The sequence below is a fragment of the Cydia strobilella genome, chromosome 22, assembly GCF_947568885.1.
Source record: "Cydia strobilella chromosome 22, ilCydStro3.1, whole genome shotgun sequence".
NCBI classification, from domain to species: Eukaryota; Metazoa; Arthropoda; class Insecta; order Lepidoptera; family Tortricidae; genus Cydia; species Cydia strobilella.
In genome coordinates this window covers 8,340,822-8,368,566 of record NC_086062.1, presented here as the reverse complement: position 1 = coordinate 8,368,566, position 27,745 = coordinate 8,340,822, and the positions used below count along the sequence as shown (strand labels likewise).

The 27,745-nt window shown below is 37.0% G+C and overlaps 1 protein-coding gene, 1 long non-coding RNA gene and 1 other non-coding gene across 5 annotated transcripts in view; 2 read left to right on the top strand and 1 right to left on the bottom strand.

The window, feature by feature from the left end:
• LOC134751424 (solute carrier family 41 member 1) overlaps window positions 1–27,745 on the top strand; it is a 90,022-nt gene that overhangs the window by 31,436 nt on the left and 30,841 nt on the right. For 2 of the 3 annotated variants that reach the window (XM_063686827.1, XM_063686828.1), the window contains exons 1-2: window positions 25,583–25,684; window positions 26,329–26,395. In XM_063686827.1, the coding sequence (XP_063542897.1) occupies window positions 25,607–25,684; window positions 26,329–26,395 (145 nt within the window). In that variant the 5' untranslated portion in view covers window positions 25,583–25,606. Of the gene's footprint in view, window positions 1–16,469; window positions 16,595–24,942; window positions 25,048–25,582; window positions 25,685–26,328; window positions 26,396–27,745 lie in introns of those variants that run through there. The other variant, XM_063686829.1, reaches the window with a different exon arrangement.
• Window positions 1–27,745, bottom strand: part of LOC134751461 (uncharacterized) — a 94,881-nt gene that overhangs the window by 40,381 nt on the left and 26,755 nt on the right. The window lies entirely within an intron of this gene.
• Trnat-agu (transfer RNA threonine (anticodon AGU)) lies at window positions 20,607–20,679 on the top strand. Its single transcript has one exon. It is a non-coding gene; the product is annotated as a tRNA-Thr (tRNA).

Here is a 27,745-nt window from a genome sequence, read left to right as displayed (position 1 = left end):
ATGTTGAGTAGGACCTCGGGGAGGTCTCTCGGGGATCCGAGATGTTTTGCCCTGTATGGGGCCACTCCGCTGCACTCCAGCACCACGTGAGAGGCTGTTTCTTCTGTCTCCATGCATCCTCTGCATAGGGGACTGTCTGTGACACCTGTTATAAAAAGATGTTTGTTAAATAGTCCATGACCTGTTATGACACTGGTCACCATGCTCAGTCGGGTCTAGAGCCAGCTAGATATACCTATTTAGATTCTATAATATTGTGATAATAACATAATTTAATTTCTCTATAATACCTATTAATCCCCTACTATCTCTATACCTATCCATAGATGAAATTAGATGATTTCGTTAGTCGAGTAAAGAATGCAGTAATCCACATAGATAAATACATTATTGATTACATAGAAATTTTATTAAGTAGATGATATTATATTAATTTGTAATGATTAGTGTCATTACGTATGTTTTACAGTTTGAAAGTTTTTTTCTAATGGATTGCTTGTCTTTACCCATCACGGAACAATGGTGTTCCGGTCATTTGGGAGGCGTGCGCGGAGCCTATGCCAAGACGAAGAGGCCCTTTTGACGTTTTAATGAAATGTATGGGGTACACGTGGGTAACACCGAGCGGATACTGCATTTGTCTGAGTCATTCATGTGACCCGCTATACTTGCCAAGTTGCCACAAAACTAAGTGGCCAGCCAGGTCATAAATAAGTCATAATGCCATCTCTTTCACTCTTGGTTGGTCTTAACAAGGGTAAAGGAAATAGCATTATGATCTCAGTCGCCAGTTGGTATTGCGGCAAGTATAGGGTGTAAGGACTATTGAGAGTTGATGTAATCTACAATAAAGAAGGCTAATATTGGGTTAAAGCGATGGACTATGTCAACTGTGTGATAAAAAATCAGATTAATAAATTATTATTATTGCTTTATTATTATAGTAGCTACCTACATGAATGTAATCAGTAGCTTGCCGAATGTAATTAAAATGTGTATAGGTAATATTAGGTATACTGTAGCGTGCCTTACACGTGCGGAAATATTGATTAACATTATTATAACACAACTCAAGCATATCATATTAAAGAACTTTTTAGGGTTCCGTACCTCAAAAGGAAAAAACGGAACCCTTATAGGATCACTCGTGCGTCTGTCTGTCTGTCCGTCTGTCACAGCCTATTTTCTCCGAAACTACTGGACCAATTAAGTTGAAATTTGGTACACATACGTAAATTTGTGACCCAAAGACGGACATGTAACGAACACAAATGAATTTTAAACATGGTGGCCACTTTTGGGGGGTAAATGAGAAAATTAAAAAATAAGGTTTTTGATGAACATTCAAATTACTTAGTTTTTGATCCGACCCCTACGGATTTTTAAAGACATCTCACGTTTCACCTAAAAAATAGGTACATTGCTAAAAATTGTGTAATGGCCGGTTTTTATTTTGAGTTTTAATCGTTTGTCGACTGTCGATAGATGTCAGTACTGCGACTACAAAATTTACTATGACAGTACCCCTCTATCCTCTATCTATCTCTTTGGTGTTACATAAGCGCATTGTAATATGCCTACTTGAATAACTATCTTTATCTTGTCGTTATCATTAAAACAATTCTTGTCACCCGATTAGGTAACAAATATTCGTTTTTAGGGTTCCGTACCCAAAGTATAAAAACGGGACCCTATTTAGTAATAGTAGACTTAGTACACTACGCTGTCTGTCTGTCTGTCCGTCTGTCACCAGGGTGTATCTCATCAACCGTGATAGCTAGAAAGTTAAAATTTTCACAGATATATTTCTGTTGCCGCTATATATAACAACAAATACTAAAACCAAATTAAATAAATATTTAAGTGGGGCTCCCATACAACAAACGTGATTTTTTTGCCGTTTTTTGCGTAATGGTACGGAACCCTTCGTACGCGAGTCCGACTCGCACTTGGCCGGTTTTTATAGCAAATATAGCAATTATAGTTATAGGGACCTTGCAGTCAATTCGACCAAACTGTGTACTTAGTCATTAAAAAAAAAATACCTTTTCTTTATACTAAAATCGCTTAATCTGACAGATGGATTTACCCGAGATTTATGAAGTGAAGTGACTCAACTCTGCAAGAATTGCAAGATAGATGTCAATGCAAACACTTACTATGAGCAACTGGGAAATAACATGTACCTTTCTCTGTCCCTCTCAGCAGAAAGTGTCCGGCGACCGGATATATCTAATAAGCCCTTGATGCGTATTCTGATTGTAATGTCAGGTTATGAATTTGATATAGATTTGTTTGGACGTTTCTGGTTGAAGAAATTTTACTTTTGACTGACAGATCATATCCGTAATAAATCCATATCAAATTGATAACCTGTTATTATAATCAGAATAGGCCTCCTTCACTTCGTGTTAAAAAAAAGTAGATCTACCCATGCGGGCATGACGATACAGACAAAGTATGGCCCTGTACGTAACCGTGACTTTAAAATGTGAACGTGCCATATGCAACACTAATATCACTTGTTAATCAGAACAGCTCTAGAGAGCACGCACGTATCAATACAAATTAAACATTTAATTAACTCTGATAAGGAAATGCCTTTTTTACTAAGATTCAGGAAATACCCGGTCCAATGAGCGCCATTCTTTCTCAGACGGTAGAAGATGTAACGTGGATTTGTGTTTTAAGTACCTACTGATACTAAAAGTCGAATCACGAGCCGAAAATGTAATTGTGATAAGTTATCAATGATAAGACAACGCTGGTAGCTGTGTTTTTAGTGAATTAAAAGTTAAAATATTGCCAAAAAAGACCTTCAAAAGTTGTTTATTTGTAAAATGCCTTAAAATGTTACTTGTGAGTGTTTTCGGCGAATAAATCGTAAAATATACGCCAAATCAAGGCTTAAAGAGTCAGTTTAAGACTTAAGTCCTTGGCATTTTAAAAGTAATACATACCATAGATACCTACATGCCAAAGTGAAGTTACAGTGTTGATAAATAAAAGTGAAGTGTCAAGATGTCGTTATTAAATATGGGCGCTAAATTGGAGATGGTTATAGATGGATATTTCAATAGGATGAATGGATATAGCACTATAGGTAATGTATATTTTTGTATAGATTATCATTCTTATCGTATTTATCTTGGCTAATTGGCTATTCTTCGATATACGTCATTATTCTTATGAGTTGTGAGACTTGGTGTACGGTGAATCTATTATGTAATACTTTTGGTTTTTCTGATAAATCCCTACAAATATTATAAATGCGGAAGTAACTCCGTCTGTCTTTATGCTACCTTTTTACGCTTAAACCGACAAATTTAGACAAATTTTCGTATGGAGATAGTTTGAGGACCGAGCAAGGACAGTATTTCGCAAACGAAGTCGCAGCAGAGGCTGGTAATTACCTATTATAAACGAATTATGGTCACAACGTTGTACAACATTGCGTAAAATGTCAAATATTGACTGGTCAAACATTTAGGTGGAAGTTAGAAATAGACTGCTGGCAATGTTTGGCATACCTACTACTCCTACTAGGCAATGTTAAGCAAGTTTACCGTGCTTAGGTATGTCAAAAGTTTAAGAAAACGTTTTTCATTCAAGAATTGACTTACTGAAATAAAACTGACTGAGGAAAAGCTCACCCGTTGACCACGAACGCTGTAAAGGGACGTCGGGATTAATTCAATATTAATATAAATTCAATATACGCGATATAATCCGTTTTCATGGTTTTATTTGATAAGTAACCATCGCGGTAACCGAAGACAATATTAATTTAATTAGTGCTTCGTAAATCAATCCTTAGAGGATATAACCAAGCGGAGTAGCCATTAACAGGTGTTCCACTCTGTCGAAAATAGGCGGCCAATGGTGATACACAATGTATGGACTGACGTTTATCTGACATGGCTATTTTTACGTTAGGTACCTATACATTTGACGTGCCCCTCCCCCGCAAAAATCGGTACTGTTTTGTACAGAAAATCACAGACATGACGTCTCCGTTTGGTTTTATCCTCCAAGATCACTACTTAACTTCTCAATTTCATCTTTTGTTTTACGTTCAGGTTGAAGTTCTATCTGAGGTTTAAATAATCCTTTCGTCTAATTTCCAACTTTGGTCACTTGCTACAAAATGGTAATGGTTTTAATGCATTTTTTTGTATTGTCCCACTGCTGGGCAAAGGCCTCCCCTTTCGTCGCTGCAAAATGCGTCCAGGTCTCTTCTTTGGTCTGCCTCTGCCCCGGGCCACCGGCTAAACTGCGGTGTCTATTCGGTAACCAATTTGGCCCACCGATCCGGGTGTATCTGTCAGACGCCCCGCCCCATTCCATCCAATTTTTTTATTTCCTCCAAATAAGGAATTCAAATTTGTTAGTTTTTGTTTGTTTGTTTGTTTGTTAGCCTGTTCTGTTCCACTGCTGGGCAGAGGCTTCCTTTCTTTCTTCCACGCGTCTCGGTCTATAGCAATATTAGGCCAATCTTTAAATTCGTCAAGATCGTTCCAAAATCTCAAATCCTTCAGGTGTCTGGTATTTAATAAACATTATTTTACATAACGGTTTTCTATCCTACAACCTTCTATCCTAAAACTCCCAATTTACAATCTATTAGGAACTTAGACTTGCTTTTCGGTGGAACATAAATTACCTAGGTATAAAAAATTCCGTGACTGGAATTTAACAAAACCATTAAAAAGTGCGATATGATGTTGTTTTGTACCTATACTAAACATTGATAATTATCATTATCAGGTCGTTAACCGCTTGGTACGATCTATATGTAATATTTATCAATTATGGAAACATCCCAGCCTCGTGTTCAAAACAAATAATATTATTTCCTCTGGTATCAGATACATATAAACAAAGTAAGGTATGTATGTATGGTATGTAATTAATAAAACGTTGATATTGAATTTATCATTGTAATTATTTATACCTTATACATATACGAAATTCGCTCTGACCAATTATTAACTATACATTAATTCAAATATTATACATAATAGCATGCACGTCCTGCTGGCCTAAGCACATGATTGGCGCGAGAGTATCTCGCCGCGACATAGACTACCCGTCCCCCTTGAATTCATACAGTTAGTAAAAGACAGGTAACGGGTAGTTTATATATGGATAAATGTTTTTTTTTTATTTGCATTAATTATTTTTATATGATTTTGACCCATGTGCTTTCACTGATATGCGTTAAAATTGTTATTAACTAACGAAACTGTCAACGCCCTCTATACGAGAGTAGGCCAAAGGTAGTGGCGCCATCTGATCGAGAATCAAATGTTCGTGATTTTCGAAGCACGTTTTTTCCTTAGGCTGTATCCATCTATTACGGAGTTATATCTATCTTTGAAGATATAGTATACGTTTGTAGACCTCGGCTTCGCCTAGGCTGACAATTATACATTGTGATCTGAGACATTTCTTACTTTACTGCCCTATTACCGCCATGTGGGATGTTGACTCGACGATCATTGTTCCGATAGTCGTGTCAGCGAATGCCCTTTATGTAATATCAAAATATACAATTGACGCGCCTTACATCGTGTTTTACCTTCCATCCCTTGATCATCAATTCATCACTGAAAACGTTATTATGATACATTCGTGGAGAGGTAATTCCCACGCTTCACTTGCGCACCTGTACCACGAGTAGGTAAATATTATCTCAATTCTGACATTTAACCCCGTGTTTCATGTTATTGAAATGAGGTTATTAAAATATTGCAATTGGTTTAAAATAAATATAAAGTCGCACGACTCGCACGCTTTTACCGCTAGGCCACGAGCGCTGGTGGCCTAGCGCCCCTAGCGGTAAGACTGGTAAGAGCGTGCGACTTTCAATCCGGAGGTCGCGGGTTCAAACCCCGGCTCGCACCAATGGGTTTTTCGGAACTTATGTACGAAATCTCATTTGATATTTACCAGTTGCTTTTCGGTGAAGGAAAACATCGTGAGGAAACCGGACTAATCCCAATAAGGCCTAGTTTCCTCTGGGTTGGAAGGTCAAATGGCAGTCGCTTTCGTCAAACTGGTGTACGTTAATTCTTGGGATTAGTTGTCAAGCGGACCCCAGGCTCCCATGAGCCGTGGCAAAATGCCGGGATAACGCGAGGAAGAAGGTTTATTTAACACGTATAATAATGCGGGTAGTTCGAAAAACTCGCGCGCCTAAGAGATGTCGATGTCAACTTTAGCCAGTCTTCTCCGAGACCACGGGGACAACGCCGTCCTCGAAACGTCGGGGGTAAATTTAAAACTTATTTTACGCGATTAAGTCCCGTCGTTGTAAATAATAATGACGTATAATAATTTTACAATATGATCCATAAGATGATGCACAGAGGGCCTAGCTAATATGACAATCATTGATGAAAAACGCCGATTAAAACTTAAATAATGTATGGATTGTATGGACATAGTCACGTGTCTTTTCGTAGCATCTGTCATGCTGATACATTTGTGCCATTTTCAACCAAAAGGGTACTTATTGTCGCTTGTTAGTAAGGCGCTATTTTCATATAGCTTCAATTAGAAATCAACCTTATCAACAAGCGACAATGTGGTACCTTTTGGTTGAAAACGTCACATTTTTTACTTTATTCTGGCGTTTGTAGATGTACGTTATGTACTATTGCCACCTTGGCTAGGCCCACAGGTGCTTAAGCGGTAGGGTAACGTGAGGTGAGGTGAGATGGCATGAGAATGTGAAGTCATTCTCTTTGCCAATTTGATTCCCTGATATGAAAAACGACATGCGAATGAAGTAATAAAACTAATAAACGTGTACAGCTACAGATGTAGTAAATAATAACTACTTTAGTACAAAAAGTACTAGGCTAGGGAATATACCTACCAAAGAGGATATAATATTATAGAGCGGTACTGTCATAGTAAATTTTGTAACCACAGTAAATTCACTGCCATCAATCGACACACTTTAAAACTAAAAATGAAGATTTATAAAAATACGATAAAATGTATTTAAATATGGATAAATGTTTTTATTTTTACTTGCATTAATTATTTTTATGATTTTGACCCATGTCAATACACCACTAATATGCCATGTCACTAATATGCGTTAAAATTGTTAAATAACAAACGAAACCGTCAACGCCCTCTATACGAGAGTAGGCTAAAGGTAGTAGCGACATCTGATCAAGAATCGAATCATGATTTTCGAGGCACGTTTTTTCCTTAGACTGTATCCATCTATTGCGGAGTTATATCTACCTTTGTACCTACTGAAGTGGTACGACAAATACGAACGCTTCCGAGAAAATACTGTGGTAAAGTATTTTTTACTACATATTACAAAGGCACATAAATATTTCAGTATTAAAGTGAAAATAAATTATAAGCTTAATGTGTCATTCTCAACCAAAAGGGTTGTCGGTCATTGTCGGTTGTCAATAAGGCGCTATTTCCATATCGCTTCAATTTGAAATCAACCTTATCGACAACCGACAATGTCGTACCTTTTGGTTGAAAACGTCACAAATAGTCAATTTAAATGCAGTTCTACGAAACGGAAAGATATGGATACAAACTATGGACTTTAATATCTAAAGAATAAGGTTTACAAATGGTCAGCAAACATCGTACATAATTAACTTTATTGACATGATTGTTCTATTGTTATACTCGTGTTATTGTCAACTGGCATGTGTTCGACATAAACATATCGCGTAAATTATAACGTTCATGAGTTGACATTTTACGGCGTGGCCACGACATTGGTCTAAGGCGACCGGCGGGGCGACTAGCGGCGCGGAAAACGCGAGCGACCGCCAGGCATGCCATGGCATTTCAATAGAGGTGGCAGCGACTAGGAGCGACTGGGACGTAGACGTATTTATTCAAAAAAATGTTTTTAGGGTTTCGTACCTCAAAAGGAAAAAAGCGGAACCCTTATAGGATCACTCGTGCGTCTGTCTGTCTGTCTGTCCGTCTGTCACAGCCCGTTTTCTCCGAAACTACTGGACTGATTAAGTTGAAATTTAGTACACATATGTAAGTTTATGACCCAAAGACGGACATGTAACGTAAATAAATGAATTTTAAACATGGGGGCCACTTTTGGGGGGTAAATGAGAAAATTAAAAAATAAAGTTTTTCAAACTATATTCTGTTACATATCAAATGAAAGAGCTTATTTTGCGACTCACACATATATTTTTTTTGTAATTTTAAAATAAACACTTTAGAAGTTATTCAAGAAAATAGCCAAAAAATGACCATTCCCTCCCTTTATCTCCGAAACTACCGGGTCCAAAAATTTAAAAAAATACGCAAAATAGTTCTTTACTTATAGATGACAGGAAAACCTATTAGAAATGTGCAGTCAAGCGTGAGTCGGACTTAATTACATAGTTTTGATCCGACACCCCTACGGGTTTTATTAGACATTTCACATAAAAAAATACATTGTTAAAAATTGTGTAATGTACGGAACCCTTGTAACGCGAGTCCGACTCGCACTTGGCCGGTTTTTTTATTCAAAAGTGGCACTTAAACTAGGCCACTAACGCTTCTGTAAGTAGGTATAACAATATTAGATGCCAAGTCATTATGTTATTACAAGCCAATCTATAATGTTTTATTTTATTTTGTGGTAGTTTTGATTTTGCTGCCGTTTATGTTGCTGACCATATTAGTCAATATTTTGATGCTTTTCTAAATTAATTGGCGCTAAAATGATTACACACCGAATTAATTTTACCAAATGCCTAATAAATGTTACTTACTGTTTCATCGAATTTAAACTGTTGTGAGACATACTAACATTAAATGATTTCACGGTTTAGACTCACTTGTTATTAGTCTCGCATGTCGCGCGAGTGACTAAAAACCGTGAAAACCGTGAATCTAAACCGTGAAATTATTTAATGTTTGTTTCATATTTTAGACATCTGAAAAAGCCCTTATATTTACATCTTATCAAACTTAATTTAGTAATGTAAATCGATAAGACCTCATATCGTAGATCGTAGGTAACTTAATTGTGTTTTGTACGGCCAAGTAAGTCTAAGCCGAAAACTTATTGGCCTACATTCCATTACTACTGTTACGTCTATTCACAAACATTACACTCCATATTAAGTTTCTAGCTACCTTACAGTGAGATTCGCAACATTAATTTATCGACGTTGGAATAAATATGCCTTTGGAGTTGGTTTTTCAGGGTGAAAATATACCGTTAAATATGATTCAACTATTGTATCTATTGGTAGAAAAGCACGATTAAGTCTATTTGAAAGGGTCAAGGAAATAGTGACAAAAGCGACAAGGGAACGAAAGCTATACACAATACTTTTCAAACCTTTGATTCTATGCGCGTTTACGAGATGATGACGATGATCCTTCCGGCCGATTTCGACCATGGCGACCACTTCGACTCCTAGTAACTAGGAACTAACTGTTACAGTTAGCACGGCGCTCGTGCGCTCGAATATGGCTGACGTAGCCGATCTTCGAGGCGAACCCCTGTGCACATTGAGAACACGTGAGAACACCAGCCACATAATGGTAATGAATGGAAGCAGGCTGGCGTGCTTTCAGCTCGTCGCGTTTAGCATCGAGGTCAACTATGCGTTGCTCCTCGAAATCGCGGACTTTGTCCTGCACCAGCCTGCGCCACTCAGGACGCTGTGCTGCCAAACCTTCCCACTGAGAGGGCTCGATGTTGCATCTTTTCATGTTCACGAGATATGACTCATATGACTAAACAAGATGTTTGCGTTTTAGAAGCACCTTAGGTTTATAACACTGCCAGAATAACCAGGAGACTTGTTGACGTCAAACTTCCATATCCAATATTTAAAAAACCGGCCAAGTGCGAGTCGGACTCGCGCACCGAGGGTTCCGTACTTTTTAGTATTTGTTGTTATAACAGAAATACATCATCTGTGAAAATTTCAACTGTCTATATATCTATCACGGTTCATGAGATACAGCCTGGTGACAGACAGACAGACGGACAGATGGACAGCGGAGTCTTTGTAATAGGATCCTGTTTTTACCCTTTGGGTACGGAACCCTAAAAAAACTTAGGCAAAAATGTCATAGTTCTAGGCTGAGTTTACATTGAACAGTTTATCGACCACGGTTGGTTCTACCGACGCTATCTACCGAAAACTTCAATTTTTTGCCACAGCTTCGGTGATCGCTTTTACACAATTGCAATAGCCACTACGCACTTTGCACATAATACTGGTTTGCGGCACACAGTTGGTCAGCTTTGCAAATAACACTGTTACGTATAACAACAAAACAAAATCGAGACGGAACCTTGATGATTCTGACCTGGTTAACTTTCCCTAGTTCACTTAGGACCTTGTCGTTGTTAGATGCCGAATGCAACGCTATGGCAGCGACATGAGAAGCACACAGTTTTTGTTGCGGTAAAGTAGCAACATGTTTGTTAGTTCTGTTGTTCGAACTTTTTATTAAAAAACCTAATGGTAAACAGTCAACGTGACTAATTGAAATACAGGTTATGAGTCATGATTCTCATGAAGCGGTTCAAGTTTAATTTTTTCATAGCAAAGAAACTCAAGAAACATTGACGGTAAGCGGATTCTGTAGCCTATAGAAGCATGAATAACACAGAATAGAATAGACTATAGATAACTGGTAGTTCTATCTGTACGTAAAATCATTGATACAGTTATCTAGCTAGGGATATACGTACAGATGTAACCGTCATCTGGCTGGCAGGTATATTACTAGCTTTTATACTAAAGTGTGAGCCCATCGCCGCGACTTAAACGGAAGCATGGAGCAGGTGAGCGGTTTAAGGCGGTTCCCTGAGCCAGAAGGCGAAAAATCTCCTTATATGATCCTGTTTTTCTAAGAGGCGTTGATATTCGTAGACGTGGAAAAAATATATTTAGTTCTTGACTATATTATCTTTAATATCATAGCTTCCGATACACGAATTATGACACTTCGCTCGATACAATTAATTCCCAAAGTAACCTCTAACTCGTACTTTTAATCCAACTTTACTCGGTTATTTATTATGTGATACTATAAATAAAAAAAGAAGAAAAAACAATCTTAACTTAAGTAATAATTTCATAGCTTTCGAATTTCGATATTCTAGGGTAACGTTTTTAAAATAAATAAAAATCGACAAAATTCGATCAAAATTGACACTTGGCGCGCATGATCTTTCCCGTTCTTTCTTGCGAAATGTGACAGAGACAGCGGCAAACCGACGGAATGGCCTTAACAAAAAATAAGTAGAGTTAGACCAAGAAAAGTTTGCAATGATTTTGATAGCACACGCAGCGCAAGTGTTATTTTAAACGTCAAACTATGAAATTATGACGTATAAATAACGCACGCGTGTGCTGTCAAAATCGCTGCAGACTTGTCTTGGTCTAACTCTAATACGAGCAACGTTAACGGTCGCGGAAGCGCGCGACAGATTTTTCTCGCGATGGTACCCGCGGGCGTGCACCCGCTAAGTCGACGAAGGGCCTGAGAGGAACTTTGAGCTAACTTTCTATCTGAAACACGTGACATGAGCGACGCAAGCGACTGAAGCGATAGGGTTTGGAAGTGCCATAACAAAGTAGAAATTCCTATGAGGATATGAAGTTCAGTCATAGTCACAGTCATAGTAATGAAATGAAATGAAAATGAAATGAAAATTGTTTTATTTCCTTGTAAGCTTAGTCTACAAATTGCCATCAGTGGTTGGGACTTCCTTTTAGGTGAATGTACCTGTATCAGGATGCCCCGCTCTTGTATAAATATAACAGTCTTATTTATTTAGGAAATATTGTTGGTATACATGATGATGATGTTATTTATAAACTACTTATAATTTTAACTTATAGTTTAGGTATTTATGGTATTAATTAATGTTCTAGCCTAATTAGATTGAAAAAATAAAGCCTAATAAAAATGTGTGTGTGTGTGTGTGTGTGTATGTGTGTGTGTGTGTGTGTGCGAGTGCACGCGTGTGTGGATTTGCGTATGTGTTCAGCCAATATATTTATGTATAGTTAATAATTTATGCGGTACAATAATGACTCTGTATCATCATAACTTAGTTGTTTCAGCCATTTAGTGAGTTCTATCTTACACTTATACAACAGTAATGGATAGATATTGATTAACTTATTTATATTGTTGTACATGTATGCCGATTGTGCTTTATATTGCCTTTTGGCAAACATAGATTTATAGCATGATAGGGGGGTAACATTGTTTTTACGTCGACGGGTTTCAATTGTAGGGTAAAAATCTAGGGTTTTGTGTAGCCTGAGTGTTGCACTCAAAACATACAGCTTCCTGATTGTTAATTGGTCACTAATTTCATATAGTTTTTTTGTAGGAAACCAGTATGGTTTTGAGTACATCACCTTGAGCAGGCAACGTTGCCCTCTCTCCACCTCTAAAAATTTTGTTTTGGCAGCGCCACCCCAGACAGTAATACAGTAACTCATGACAGGTTGTGCCAATGTAATATAAAGTTGATTCAGTAGTTCCTTAGTAGTAATATATCTAAACATCTTGAAAATCCAGTTAAGTTTTCTTATTCTATTGTTTACATTTTCCAGTTGCATGTGCCATGAGAGGCGTTGGTCAAGTAGTACACCTAGATATTTAGTAAATTTTACTTTTTCCAGTTCGATGCATTCACAGGGGCAAGGATCATCCTGGGTACACATGTGTATCTTTAGTTTTAAGTTAACATTAGGTTGCGAACAGTCATATTTACTAAAACAAATATAATTAGTTTTGCTGGCATTTAATGTAAGGAGGTTATTTCTAAGCCATACAGCCACTCTGCGGAGGCCAGATTCTGCACTTCTGAACACTGACTCCCAGGATTCTCCATCGAACACTATAGCTGTGTCATCAGCATAAGAGCCGATGTGCCCACGTTGCAGTTTGAGATTCGTCAAGTCATTGATATATATAAGAAACAACGTGGGCCCCAGAACGCTTCCCTGGGGGACACCATAAGTTATATCTGTTTCGTTACTTATGTAGTCTCCTATTTTCACTCTTTGCGTACGCCCCTGCAAGTAGTCACTCAGCAATTGGAGAGGCAGACCCCTTATGCCAATTCGTTCCATTTTTTGTGTAAGAGTGGAGAGAGAGACCGTATCAAACGCCTTTTTTAGATCTAAAAATATAGCGTGGCATTTCTTACCTTTATCAATTTTGTCGGTAACTAAGGATGTTAGGGATAGTATAGCATCTTCTGTGGATCTGGACTGCCGAAAACCAAATTGGTTTTCGGAAAGTATATTAAATTTATTAAGGTATGATACAAGACGATTATTTATTAATTTTTCTATTACTTTAGAGATGGCAGTCAACACGGAAATAGGTCGATAATTGCTTACATCATCTCTCTCTCCACTCTTATACACCGGTGTCACAATCGATTGTTTCAGTGGGGCGGGGAATACTCCTCTTGCAAAGCAAAGGTTTGCTAGGTGGCTAATTACAGGGGCTACAACCGTGCAGGCGTGCTTCAGAAATTTAGTTGGTATGTTATCCCATCCAGGGGCGCTATCGGCTCTGAGACCCATGATAATACAGTGTATTTCCTGGGGGTCAGTGTTCAGGAAAACAAGTGAGGAGGAGATACAGTCGGGCAAATTGTTTCCGGCATGAGCATTTACATATCGATTATTTGAAGTACTTAGGATTTCTTCGGCCAGTGTTTTGCCAACGCCAGCAAAATAATTATTTACATAGTTAACAGAGGAAGTTGGAGATTGTTTAGTTTTTAGTAGGTCAGTATTTTTTGTTTTGTCAGATTTGTAGTGAGTTATCCTTTTTATTGTCTGCCAGAGCATTTTAGAGTTTTTAGATGATTTAGCCAGCTGTTCTTTATCATATTTGCGCCTGATTTTTTTTATTAGATCATTACAATAATTGCGGTATCGTTTGTAGGTGATTTTGAGAACTTCATTATGAGGTTCCCGTCGCGATTTGAGTTGTAGTTTGTTACGGTTCCTAATGCAGCGCAACATACCAGGGGTCATCCAAGGTTTTATTATTCGTTGACTTCTGGGTATGGGTCTAGTATTTTTACTTTCATCAAGAGATTGCCTTATCTTGTTTATAAGTTGAGTTGTGACAAGGTAAGGGTCATTGGATAAAAGAAGAAAGTCGATATTTTTTTCCATAAGCTTCTTTAGTGCATTATCATAATTAAAGGTTACTATTTTTCGAGTAGTTCGTTCATTGGGTTTATTGTATGTTAATGTTAAGTGAAGAGTTAAATGGTCAGTGACAGAAGTGTTAAGAATAGTGGCATATGCAGTGGATTTTTGGGATTCTATTTTCAGCATAAAGTGGTCAAGGCAATTGGCTTGTCTGGTAGGTAAAGTGTGCCCAGGTAGAATACCGTGGGATGACAGCATATTTAAATAGCTAGATCTGTTAGATGTTTCATAGTTTGACTCATGTTGTTTAGGAATGAGGTTAATATTTATGTCTCCCGTAATAATAATGTTTCTAAATGTTGTCAATTTTTCAAGATGATTATTCAACGAATTGATAAAGTCTATTGCGTTACAGTTTGAGGGACTACGATATATGCCTAGTATGACTATGTTTTTTAATTGTAATTGTATGCAGGTAGCTTGTTCTATTTTGATCTCTATTGCTTGAGCGTTAAGTTCAGTTTTTACATAGGCCACTACTCCATCACTTTTATTTAAGTTATTAACTGTGGCTATAGTAGAGTAAGACTCCATTTGGGGAATTGGTTTATATTGGTTTAGGTGACATTCTGATAGTATAATAATGTCGACCGTATGATTAAGTTCAGATAAGTTCAGCATGAGGTCGTCTAGATTACTATACACACTCCTAATATTTTGTGAGCAAATTGTTAAATTGGAGTTTGCATAAGGTACGTGTTTATGTAAGTCCTGGATGTCACATTTTATAAAGCCAATTTACAATTTATATTGACAAGATCATCATCACGGGCATTTCAAACGCCTAATTTCTGTGAACACATTTTTGATAGTGTCTGTACATTTTAGTAATACTTCTGGTGATTAAAAATATCATCTTTAGGTATAATGAAACACTTCGTCAAAAACATTTCCAAAGAAATAAGGGGACAAAAACGGAATAGTGCATAACTTTCTTCTTCTTCTTCTTGTACGTGTAAAGGGATCAAACTTCTTAAAACTAAATTTTTGTCTGCCAATGCTTGGCCACTTCTAGCCCTCGGGGTGTGGCCCTCAGGAGATCTTCCTCAGTGCACATCGACAGAGAACGTCTCATGTGTATTGTTGTATGGGGGACTCCACACTCGCAGAATGTATCACCTTGTCGCCCAATTCCCCATCTCAGAAGACTTAACCTTAGACTGCATAACTTTGAAGACATAGGAAATAATCTTACGCAATTTCAACTGAATTTTCAAGTCCTCCTTGCATCGGTTTCCTCATCACTGAGGGTCGTGGCCACGTCTAGGGAACAGCTTCTCTTTGACAATCTGCCGCCACGCCACCTCTTTCTCTGTCGCCGAATGTAAGGCATTGAGGAACGTTATATAAATATCAAAAGAGCTGAGCGAATTTTCAAGTAGCAGATAAAAATGTCAAATCTAAATATTAAGATGAATCAGTTTTCGGCTTCTGTCATCTGTCGGTCTTATCTCATCTCAGCGTATCTCAAGTGTGTGTTACCTACCTACTTTTAGTTGGCATGCATAAATGCCTTATTTCTCCGAAACTACTGGACCAATTAAGTTGAAATTTGGTTTATATATGTAAGTTTGTGACCCAAAGACGGATATGTAACGTAAACAAATGAATTTTAAACTCGGGGGCCACTTTGGGGGGGGGGGGGGGGGGGGGGTTGTAAATGAGAAAATAAAAATAAAGGTTTTCAAACTATATCGTGTTACATGTCAAATAAAAGAGCTCTTTGTGACAATCTCAAATATATATTTTTTATAATTTAAGGATAAACAGTTTAGAAGTTATTCAAGAAAATAGGCAAAAAATTACCATTCCCCCCGCTTTATCTCCGAAACTACTGGGTCTACAATTTTGAAAAAAAAAAAAAAAAAAAAACAGATCACAGGAAAACCTACTAGAAATGAGCAGTCAAGCGTAAGTCGGACTTAATTACTTAGTTTTGATCCGACCCCTACGGGGTTTTAAAAGACATTTCACTCACGTTTCATATAAAAAATACATTGTTTAAATTGTGTAATGTCGGAACCCTTGGAACGCGAGTCCGACTCGCACTTGGCAGGTTTTTATTTTATTTATTCCAAAGTAGATTAAACAGAATATATCTAAAACATAGGGTAGCTAAGTTAAAAGTCAAGCCTATTTGCAATATATTTTTCAGTCCTTGAGGACCTGTGTTTTCTTATTTTTCTTTCCAATTTCGAGCAATATGAAACTAAACTAATACAATTGTTTTGTCGACAGATGAGAAACTGGCAGACACAGGGGTCACGATGGGGTCTATAAACAGCAACGGGGACCTCTGCCCGGGGGATCCGCCGGACAAAAAGATTACAGAGGCAGACGCCGAGAAACAACCACTATCTGGCGTGAGTATACATACTATCATCATTATATCCATTATATCCCGAGGTCACCATGGGGGTCTATAAAAACCAACAGCCAAACCTCTTGTAAAAGGACGACAGATCACACGTGAACTATTTGTTATGGTTTGCAAATTACCACAATAGATATCTACGAAACATACATAGTTGAATTTGGAACCAGGAATTTGGCAGTTGTGGGGACGAGTAGGGTTGAGATATAAAAAAAATATCCTGACAAAAGTCCGGACATCGCCCTAAAAATCCTGGTATTTCCAGGGTGGTCATTCATTCCGTTATTCCAAAACCTCGCCACAATACGCTGCAGCTGCAGCTAGTATAACGTCCTCTTTCTTTTGCCTAACTCCAAACTTTTAGCTATGTTCTATTCCAGTGGTTAGTTTAGGTTTCTGAAAAGCACTGACACTGTCCAAGTCCCCTCACAATCATGAAAAAGAACCAAAAATCCTGACAGGTCAGGGTCAATACTTTTATATGGCGAGGTACGAGACGCATATATGAAAAATTCTACACAGAATAACCTATTTTCTTACCTCATGAGTTTTACAGAGCCGCGAATCACGTAACTGCGTGACTGATCAAGTACTTTTAAAAGCAATCCGACTATGTGATTAGATAGATCATTACGATGATCTGACTTTACGATTAGATACTGAGATCATTAAGATGACCTGGCTTTATTTGGCCGTGTGATCCGTGTCGTGAGGCGAGATTGTGATCATTCAGAGACTAATTGAGAAGAACTGGTGATTGATGTAAAAGGATAATGATGTTAAAGAATAACGAGGGCCTAACTTTGTATACAATAAAAACCTATGTTTAATCGCGCATCTAGAAAACAAAATTATTTCGAAATTAAGTTGTTAATAATTACAGACTGAAATAGATGTCATATACTAAAAAAAGCCGAGGTTGCTATTTGAGTTTATAATTTATAATGTATACCTATAGTACAGTCAACGTCAAAAATATGTTTCGCCTTATTGCAAAGGAGTAAGGTGCAAAAGTGTAAACATATCTTTGACGACAACTGTGCTTACTTGTGTAATTACATAATATCACAAATCAAAATATTTAATAAATGAATATAATAAATAATTATTACACTAAATAATAATATAGTTGGTAAAGTTTATATTTATAACAAAACAATGCTTATTTATCTTTTGTTAATTATGCTTGGACCAGGATTTTACACATTATAGGTAATTTGAGATTCATTTCTATGTATTTTTATATTTTTGCTAAAAAAAAATAATATAACAATATATCGCCCATTTACTGGGCTCTTTCATAACTTACTCGTAAATATAAGTCATGCAAATCTTTTCAAAAATACGGCTATAACAAAGCCGCACTCAACAAAAAACCTTAAAAAAAGCAATTTGTAAGACAAATTATTTAGTATAGTATAAATGCAATATTTTAAAATTCATATTCATACCAATGATAGATATAACTCCGTAATAAATGGATACAGTCTAAGGAAAAAACGTGCCTCGAAAATCAAGAAAATTTGATTCTCGTTCAGAGGGCGCTACTAGTTTTGGCCTACAGTCGTATAGATGGCGTTGACGGTTTCGTTAGTTATTTAACAATTTTAACGCATATCAGTGAAAGAACATGGGTCAAAATCATAAAAATAATTAATGCAAATAAAAAAAAACATTTATCTATATTTAAATACATTCTATCGTATTTTTATAAATTTTTATTTTTAGTTTTAAAGTGTGTCGACAGATGGCAGTGAATTTACTGGGGTTACAAAATTTACTATGACAGTACCGCTCTAGTATAAGTTACTCTATGCTCATACCTATGTCTATTATGGCAGTCACGGCTCATTTAATAGCTATGTTTTCAATGTATCTTAAAACTGTAAGTAGATAGTTAATGCGCTCTCAACAATTATAGTGTTATCATTAAGCACCGTAACGAATTGTCTTACTTTTGTTTTATACACGAACTTGAACATGAGGATATCTTAACGTTAAAAGCAATTCACACGCTAAGCAGAGTGACAAATTAACAAAGCATTATAGACCGCGGGCCAGGAACAGATTTCCATGACCAATCGCCTCCCGGGCGAAAACTCGTATAGTGGTTAACGGCTATGTATGATGAACTCTCGTGAACGTCAGCTGCCGCTCCGTTGGTGGGTTGAGGAACGGCAGTATGTAATGGCAGTATCTTTAACTTTTGTTTTTATGGAAAACTTGTTTAAGTATATGCAATAAAGTGACAATCATACAATATAACATAAAGTTACGTTTGAAGTAAAAGTAAGTAACATATAAGTATAATAAGTAAGTAAGTAGTATAATAAGTAAAGTAGTATAGTAAGTAAGTTAGAAGAGCTGGGTGTATTGGGGATGGGGTGAGAGGAGGTTACCCAAGCTGCCCAAGACCGTAGTCAATGGAAAAACAAGATTCGAGCCCTACACCCCAGCAGGGGGTAACAGGAAAAGAAGAAGAGAAGAAGAAGAGAAGTAAAAGTATCTTAAGGCGAAACATACGGAACATACTTCGATGCGGAACCTTAAACTTTGTAAATATTACAATTTTTTTTTGATAATTTGCTATTTTTTTTTCTTTTATTTATACTAATCTAAGATTAAATCAACCTTTAACTTTGTGATAGATAGATGATGGTTATCAACAATGTTTTCTAAGGACTTTTCCCCTTACATTTGCATTACTTCCTATTTTCCTTGTGCGCATTTCCGATGTTAAGTAAGGTTTTGTTGATGTTGTGACGAGTCAGTGAAATAGAAATTTCGTTATTTGTTTCCTCATCACTTGCGTATGAGCGATAGAGAAATTTCGATTTTAGATGTTCGTGGTAGGCGTTCTGACATCATCGCCATTTTGCTTTCTGATCCATTATATGTACTCATATAAATTACACACTACTACATGAAACATATGCTATTCTGTTCCTATATTAAGTACCCCGTAGAAAAATATTGTTACAATTGTTACCTACTAATGTTCTTTTGTTTATGTTAATTGCATAGTTTCTAATAATATAATCTTAATACCTTTCCAATTAGCTGACCAAGGGCGGGGTTAAATTCAGCAAGCTGTACCCGCACCTTTTTCATTAGTTTCATTACTTACACCAATAAATTGTTGCACAATGTATAGATAAATAATTGCCTAATACTTGCTCTTTATACGTTTGATGGACTAATTACCTACCTAACCCTTATACTATGGCCAGGATTACACTCGTAAGTTTTACTTACGTAAGTAAGGACACAGCTATACTACAGAATGAGATATGAATATCGTTATCTCATTCTAGCAAATAGCTTTGTCCCTACTTACGTAAGTAAAACTTACGAGTGTAATCCTGGCCTATTACTAAGAACAGCTGTAAAAAGTAATGAAATAAATTCATTTGTATTTGTAAATTATATTTATAGGTAAAGGTATTTTTCGCAATTTAGTCATGTATTTTGATGAAACTAGTAACGGAGTTTGTTTATTCGAAATCGCAAAAAATAGTAACATGTACCTACAATATATTACACCCTAAATTCACATTACGTCTGTTGTATCTGCATATGATCAAAAGTACGTAAGATATGTTAAATACATCTACAGTACAAGTTAGAAACACACAGACAAAGATGAAGAAGGAGTCATAAATAAACTAGAGCAAAATCAGCAAGTATCCTTATCTTTCCATCAATAAAACTGTGCATTGTAGACACACTTAACACACATCTTCACTTCGCCCGATTGCTCAACAGTGGTTTATCAATGGTTTGTCAAGTACTCCATGCCACTATATCGATACGTCACAAGTCACAATCCGTTATCGCTTATCTCGGAATTACTCTCACTTTGCTAGCCATTGTTTCGCTTGTCTATACTCTCTTTTCATATTTAATTCTAATAAAATTATTTATTAATTTTGTATCAAACAGAAACGTCTGCGAACGATGCTATTAAGCTTAGAAATAAATTAATTGGAATTGGGTATACGGTCTTGGTGGCTCAGATGGTAGAGCACTGTACTAGTGATCCAGTGGTCGTGGGTTCAAGTCCCACCCAAGACTTAAAATTATTTATTCTAATAATTATTAATCTATAGTAAACAAGTGCAATTTTTTTTATTACCCCTAATAATATTATAAATGCGAAAGTAACTGTCCGTCTGTTAGGTATACCTTTTCACGCTTAAACTGCTGAACCAAGAGATGAAATGTGGTATGGAGATAGTTTAAGATACTTATAGGATAGTTGGGTCATATCATAGGATAGTTTATTTCAAATTATTATCATCATCCCACGCAGACGAACTCGCAGGCAAGTTTTCAAAGTACAATCTCACTAATCCGGCACTAATGCTGACATTGCTGACACAAGAGAGCCGGATTACTAGAAAATTCGAATTACTGGAAGTTAGAGCAAATCTGCATAGTAATTTGATGTGTTTATGATGTATCGTAGAAATACATATTATTATCTAGAACTTAGCCATTTATAAATAGATTGAAATGCGATAATGTAAGCGCACATAGTAAATTAGGACATAGAATGATCATTTGTAACCCAATTTCAGTGCCGGATTACGGGTATACCGGACCATAGAAGTGCCGGATAATCGAGGATTTCACTGTAGACACTAATGGCCTTATTCATAAACGCGTTACTGGCCTGAATTCGCTATGAATCGTGTGTCTTTATCTGTCATTTTGACTGATGTATTTGTAAGAAAAGGATAAAACACAATTAAACTAAATGAGGCCCGTAAAGTTTTATGAATAAGCGGGTAACCCTTGCACTTAAACTCAATGTTGTAATTATCTTCGAATACATTAGATACGTTTTCTGCTTTTCGTTCATGTATCTACTTTCTTAAATACGCAATAGCTTGACCATGGCATTCGTGGCTATAAATATTTATGGTTATCTGTGTTGAAAGGTCAAAAATACCATTCATCATCATCATCATCATCATTATCATCATATCAGCCTTTTATCGCCCACTGCTTAGCATAGGCCTCTCCTCGAGTACGCCACTTATCCCGGTACTGAGCCAATCTCATCCAGAAGTGACCCGCAGTCTTCCGAATGTCGTCCACCTAACGAATGTTATCATCATTACACTCATTTATCTATATCCATGCCGTTTTCGATATAATTCTACTAATTCTTGTATGATCTTAAATTTTTATTGAATAAATCTTTTTATTACGAATTGAATAAAAACCAAGCAATTCATATTCATAATAATCTATTAATAGTGAAATAGATAATAACAGATATCAATTGCGAAGTTTTTTAAAGGATTACCCACACCATTAAATACGTTTTGGCAAAATCACGATGGTAAAATAACAGTCACGTAATTAAACAGGAGAAATAGTACCAGGAACCATCAGCCATAAAAGTGCATGCCGAATTTATGATTGAATTCTAGTGTCTAGTGCAATAAGTCTAGTGAATGAATTCATTCATAATTTCGCAGCTCACTGTACGTCCCTAATTATAACAACATAACAAAAAGAAGTTTATAAGATACGTTGAAAATATTAATACGATAGGTATCATAATAACAGATGTGGATCATTTTAATCAAAGGAATTCAATTGACGCATAGACGAAGAAACTAGTGTAAACTAGTATGTGGTATATCGAAAAATAGAGATAGGCCAAGCAACAGGAAGGTATATATACAGGGAAATGCTTGGAACACAATTTTTGACTCCGTAACTTTGTTAGGACTAGTTAAGAGGTGAACAAGTCAAAAGCCCGGCCGTAGCTTTTCGGTTTTTTACTTTTGGAAACTGCGTCTTAACAACATGACTACTCACCGTTTTCCACAGATTTTCGAGTGACGAAATCGAGCGCTCGAAATTCAAAAATCGGCCCCAGGCGATTCAAGAAAGCTGGCACGAATTGAATGAGTGAATGAATGAAAGTATCTATGTGTATAAAATGGTGGCTCTTCGTACCTATATCTATCGACACAGGTGTCACTCATACAATGAAAATTTAGTTCACTCAATTCCATTCGTGCCAGCTTTCGTGAATCGACTGGGGCCCATTTTTAGGGTTCCGTACCAAAAGGGTAAAAATGGGATTATTACTAAGACTCCGCTGTCCGTCTGCCCGTCTGTCCGTCTGTCTGTCTGTCACCAAGCTGTATCTCATGAACCGTGATAGCTAGACAGTTGAAATTTTCACAGATGATGTAATTCTGTTGCCGCTATAACAACAAATACTAAAAAGTACGGAACACTCGGTGCGCGAGTCCGACTCGCACTTGGCCGGTTTTTTGAATTTCGAGCGCTCGGAAAATCTGTGGAAAACGGCTGCGAATAGATATTTTTGAAATACGAGCAATATAAGTTGGGTATCTATTGGTATTGAACACTCCTCTTCAATTCCATTAGTAGAATTTAAATGCCTTAGTAGTTGAGATATATTAAAGGGAGCCACACAAAATCAAGCGCTCGAAATTAAAAAATCGGCCGTACTCGTAGTGATTCAAGGTCAGCTCTGGAACGAATGAAAAACACTTGTATCTATTGGAGTTAAATGGTGCTATGTTGTCGTTTCAATCAGTTGTCAACAACCTCTGGAAGACAATAACCTTGTAAGAGTATTACACTGAGTGAGAGAAAATGTGGTGAGCCTAGTTGATTCCTTATATCACTAACTAAAACTTTTCAGGCATAAAGCTATTTCGATGGTACTGTCATCTATTAATCAAATGTATCGGCATTCAACATGATGTAGTTGCCTACTGTCTACCCTTTCGATAAAATCACTGGTTTTTAGGAGAAGGAAAACTAGGCCTCATTGGGATAAGTCTGGCTGCTTCAATAAGTTCAGTAGGCATATATTTTACTTTAACAAAATAGAAAATTAACGCTCTTTAGCGATAAGACCGCCTGTTGTTTACTTCTTCTTAATTTTCTGTATTATTTGTATTGTTTTCTGTATTGAGGTGTGCAAGAAAGTAATGATATTTCGTACGTATGTTCTACGAAAGTCAATAGGTAGACGGTCCAAACCTACGGGCCCTACGGCCTCCGGCTTTTCAGCCACATATATATGAAATCATTGTAAATGAACAACATCAGTCAGTATTCTCATCTTCCTTAACCTTTCATATTTGTATTGTAGTCGAAAATCGTGATTCAAACCTCGGTTGAGCTGAGGGTGGCTAAAAAATAAGTGCGTTCCCGTTGCCAGGGAGGTTTTGGGATTATACTGAGCAACTTTTACTATGGGACCAAGTACGAAATCGCGAAAAAAAATTTACCCTCCCATAGAAAATGGACTAGCCAAAATGTATGACACAGACAATTTTTTTTTGCGATTTCGGGGTTAATCCCATAGTAAAACCTCCCTGGCAACGGGAATGCACTTATTTTTTAGCCACCGTGTATACCAGAAAACATCGTTTTCGAAAAAAATGAAAAATATGACTAAAACTTCGGTCAGGATCCTTAGTATGCCATTGTGTCGTTAACTGTGTATTATGGGCTAAAATGTGTGTGTCTCAATGTATTATGGACGATATTTTATTTTATTTATTTATGAATGAATGAATAAATATTTTTATTGCGTGTAACACATATTTATATTAGTAGGATTTATCACACACAGAAAGGATTTAAAAAAATACCTGCAAAAAGTGATAAACAAGAAAAACAGTAAACTGTTCAGTCGCTCTGTAAACGCTCTAATGACAATCAGCCAATGTAATAAGGTAATGGGGTAGGTAAACGCAGGATATGACAGTTTTTAAATCGCCTTGCCGCGTATTAGATTTTCATTCTGCGGTGATGTTTGTAAAAATGATGACGGAAGTAAACGCCTATGTTTTGGTCGATTGTTGAAGTGCATTGCACTTACAGTGAATAGAAATGGAATTTTGTGATTTAACGTACGTACGCTGTTATAATGCTGATGATATCTACTACTATGACTATTCATAGTGTTAGTTAGGACCTTAAGACTAGAGTTGAGTCCTCTGCATTAAGACTCGACTCAGTTTTTCAGACTTATAATTAAGTCGAAACTCGAGTACTTTTCAACTTGTTAGAGATCCGAGTCTTGGAGGGCCTTGAGTCCTTTTCAGAGAACTAATTTTTTTAACAGAAAAATTCAAAATGCATTGTGTTCATGTAAAATTCATAGGTTAGGTACCTCCACCATGCAAGAACGCTCATTTTCTTTACTGTACTAATAGTATAGTCATTTAGAACGAGACCTCCACGTTAGGCTAGGCCCGGTCATTATCAGTTATTTTTGCTGAGAAATTTGAAGTTGACTTCAACAGCTTCCTTTGTGTTTGTTTACAGAAAAAGGAGGAAAAATGGTGGACAACGATGATGCAGGTAGCGGTGCCGTTCTTCATCGCTGGCTGCGGCACCATCGGAGCCGGTATCGTTCTGGGTCATGTCAGGGTAAGTCATCTTCTCTTCTTTATACTCTGGGCAGAGTAGTCATCCTACAGAAATAGGAGGAAAAATGGTGGACAACGATGATGCAGGTGGCGGTGCCGTTCTTCATCGCTGGCTGCGGCACCATCGGAGCCGGTATCGTTCTGGGACATGTCAGGGTAAGTCATCCTGTCTTCTTAGTAGTATACTCTGGGCAGAGTATAGTCATCCTACAGAAATAGGAGGAAAAATGGTGGACGACGGTGATGCAGGTGGCGGTGCCGTTCTTCATCGCTGGCTGCGGCATCATCGGGGCCGGGATAGTGCTGAGACATGTCAGGGTAAGTCATCCTGTCTTCTTAGTAGTATACTCTGGGCAGAGTAGTCATCCTACAGAAATAGGAGGAAAAATGGTGGACGACGATGATGTAGGTGGCGGTGCCGTTCTTCATCGCTGGCTGCGGCGCCATCTTGGCCAGGATAGTGCTGGGACATGTCAGGGTAAGTCATCCTGTCTTCTTAGTAGTTTAATCTGGGCAGAGTAGTCATCCTACAGAAATAGGAGGAAAAATGGTGGACAACGATGATGCAGGTGGCGGTGCCGTTCTTCATCGCTGGCTGCGGCACCATCGGGGCCGGGATAGTGCTGGGACATGTCAGGGTAAGGCATCCTTTCTTCTTAGCCGTATGCTCTGGGCAGAGTAGTCATCCTACAGAATTAGGCTTAAAAATGTTTGTCGACAATGATGCGGCACCATCGGGGCCGGTATAGTGCTAAGGACATGTTACGGTAAGACATTTTTTAAAGGTAAGTATACTTTTGGCAGAGTAGATGTGGTCATCCTTTAAATACTACTTCTTTACTGTAACTACTGTCCTATTTGTGTTATTATATGTATTGTGCAATAAAGATTACAACTTAATCAAATCAGTATTAAATTAAAATAATCTAAAACTGATCTGCATCTGGCGGGAGGTGAGTTTCTAGTATAAGATTTTTTCTGTTGGCTATTGTGGTGTTTGGATTTGCATCCGTCAATCTAATCACTCTTGAGTTAATTATACTATAAATAAAACGATTTATTATTGCTCCACACAGTGCGCTTGTAACATAGCCGCCGCCATGACAGTACTGACACTAACTAGTGTTGTCAAAGCATCTGCTTGTTTTATTCATGAACACCACAGCTATCATTGTCTGCCTTTTACCTTTTTAACCTACCTAACAAAACTATGATTGCGGCAATAACAGTTATCAAAATTTATGTTTATTTCAGTAAGTTTAAATGTACTTTTTCATTTCAGAACTGGGAAGTGTTTTTGAACGTGTCAGCTATATTCGTGTTGGTGCCATCTCTCTCTGGACTTAAAGGTATTTACATTTTTTACTCCTTTTATGTCATTAACATACCCCGGGATTTTGGGTGCGGGAACGTTTCATATACCTACTACCCAAAAATAGGTAAAAATAGAAACACAGAGACCATTTTAACATGTATAAGTACATTTGGAGTTTGCTCTACCTACTTCTATTTTTAATTCATAGTTTAGTAAGTATTTTACAACAAAAAGTTATAAATACACGACATCATTCCTGCCGCACCCAAAACCCCGGGTAATGTTTTCCTTATAAATAACTAAGTTGTGAATGTTGTGATTAATATCGTTTGTTTACATACTGCGACGACAACACTGATGATAGTTTTCAATACCTATTTTCAAAGACACCACGTTCAAGGTCCTCATAATTGCTACCACGTCGATAACAATGCCATAGGGTTGCTAGCCACAGAATCTTCATTTAGTTCTAAATTAATAAAACATTAGCAGTTTTGAATGATTCACGGTTAGTTTCACTAGGCTTATATTGACCAGGATATAGACCGTGCTTACCTCAAAAACAATACAAAAGGTAATCACGGTCTATATCCCGGTCAATATGTCTAATAAAACATTTTTTTTTATTTCGAACCATAATAATCCATGGAGGTCTTTAGTTAAATAATGCATCTTAAAAGCCTAAAGGTTAGTGTACAAAAAGAAAAAAGAAAACGAACAATGCAAAAATGTTAAAAGTAAAACAAAACATAGAAAATAATTTACTTATAATTTGGACAACTTGTGCGTCCCTATGGTCACATGAAACCAATGTTTTACTAGTGGGCGGTCAAGATACTGTTGCTACTACCGCGCACTCGTCTCAGCAGTGATTATTGTTCACCTAGTGGTCACTAAATAGGGGTGGCTCCAAACCATCCGTGACCGTTAAATTAAAACGCTATCTAGGTATATTTAATTTTATGGGAAGTTTCATAGTTCTCTGCTGTGGGCCGTTGATCAACCCGTCGATTGTGGGCCTTAGAGATTTTAGAATAGAATAGAATAGAATAGAATAGAATAGAATAGAATAGAATAGAATAGAATAGAATATAATAGAATAGAATAGAATAGAATATAATAGTTTTTATTCGTACACACATTCGGATTTTCTTGTGATTAACTGAATATGTATGTACAATAATTGTATATCCATCTCTTATATTACATCTATATACACGTAAGTATCTAGAACGCTTGTTTACCTAGTTTTCATACGCTGGTTTTGTTCTTTTTTAACTGACTAAAATTCAACCTAATAAAAATACAGTGAGATAATTTTTTTAATAAAAAAAAAGCCATTTCTCGCAGATATAAGAAAAAGTACACTCATAGAATTAAATTT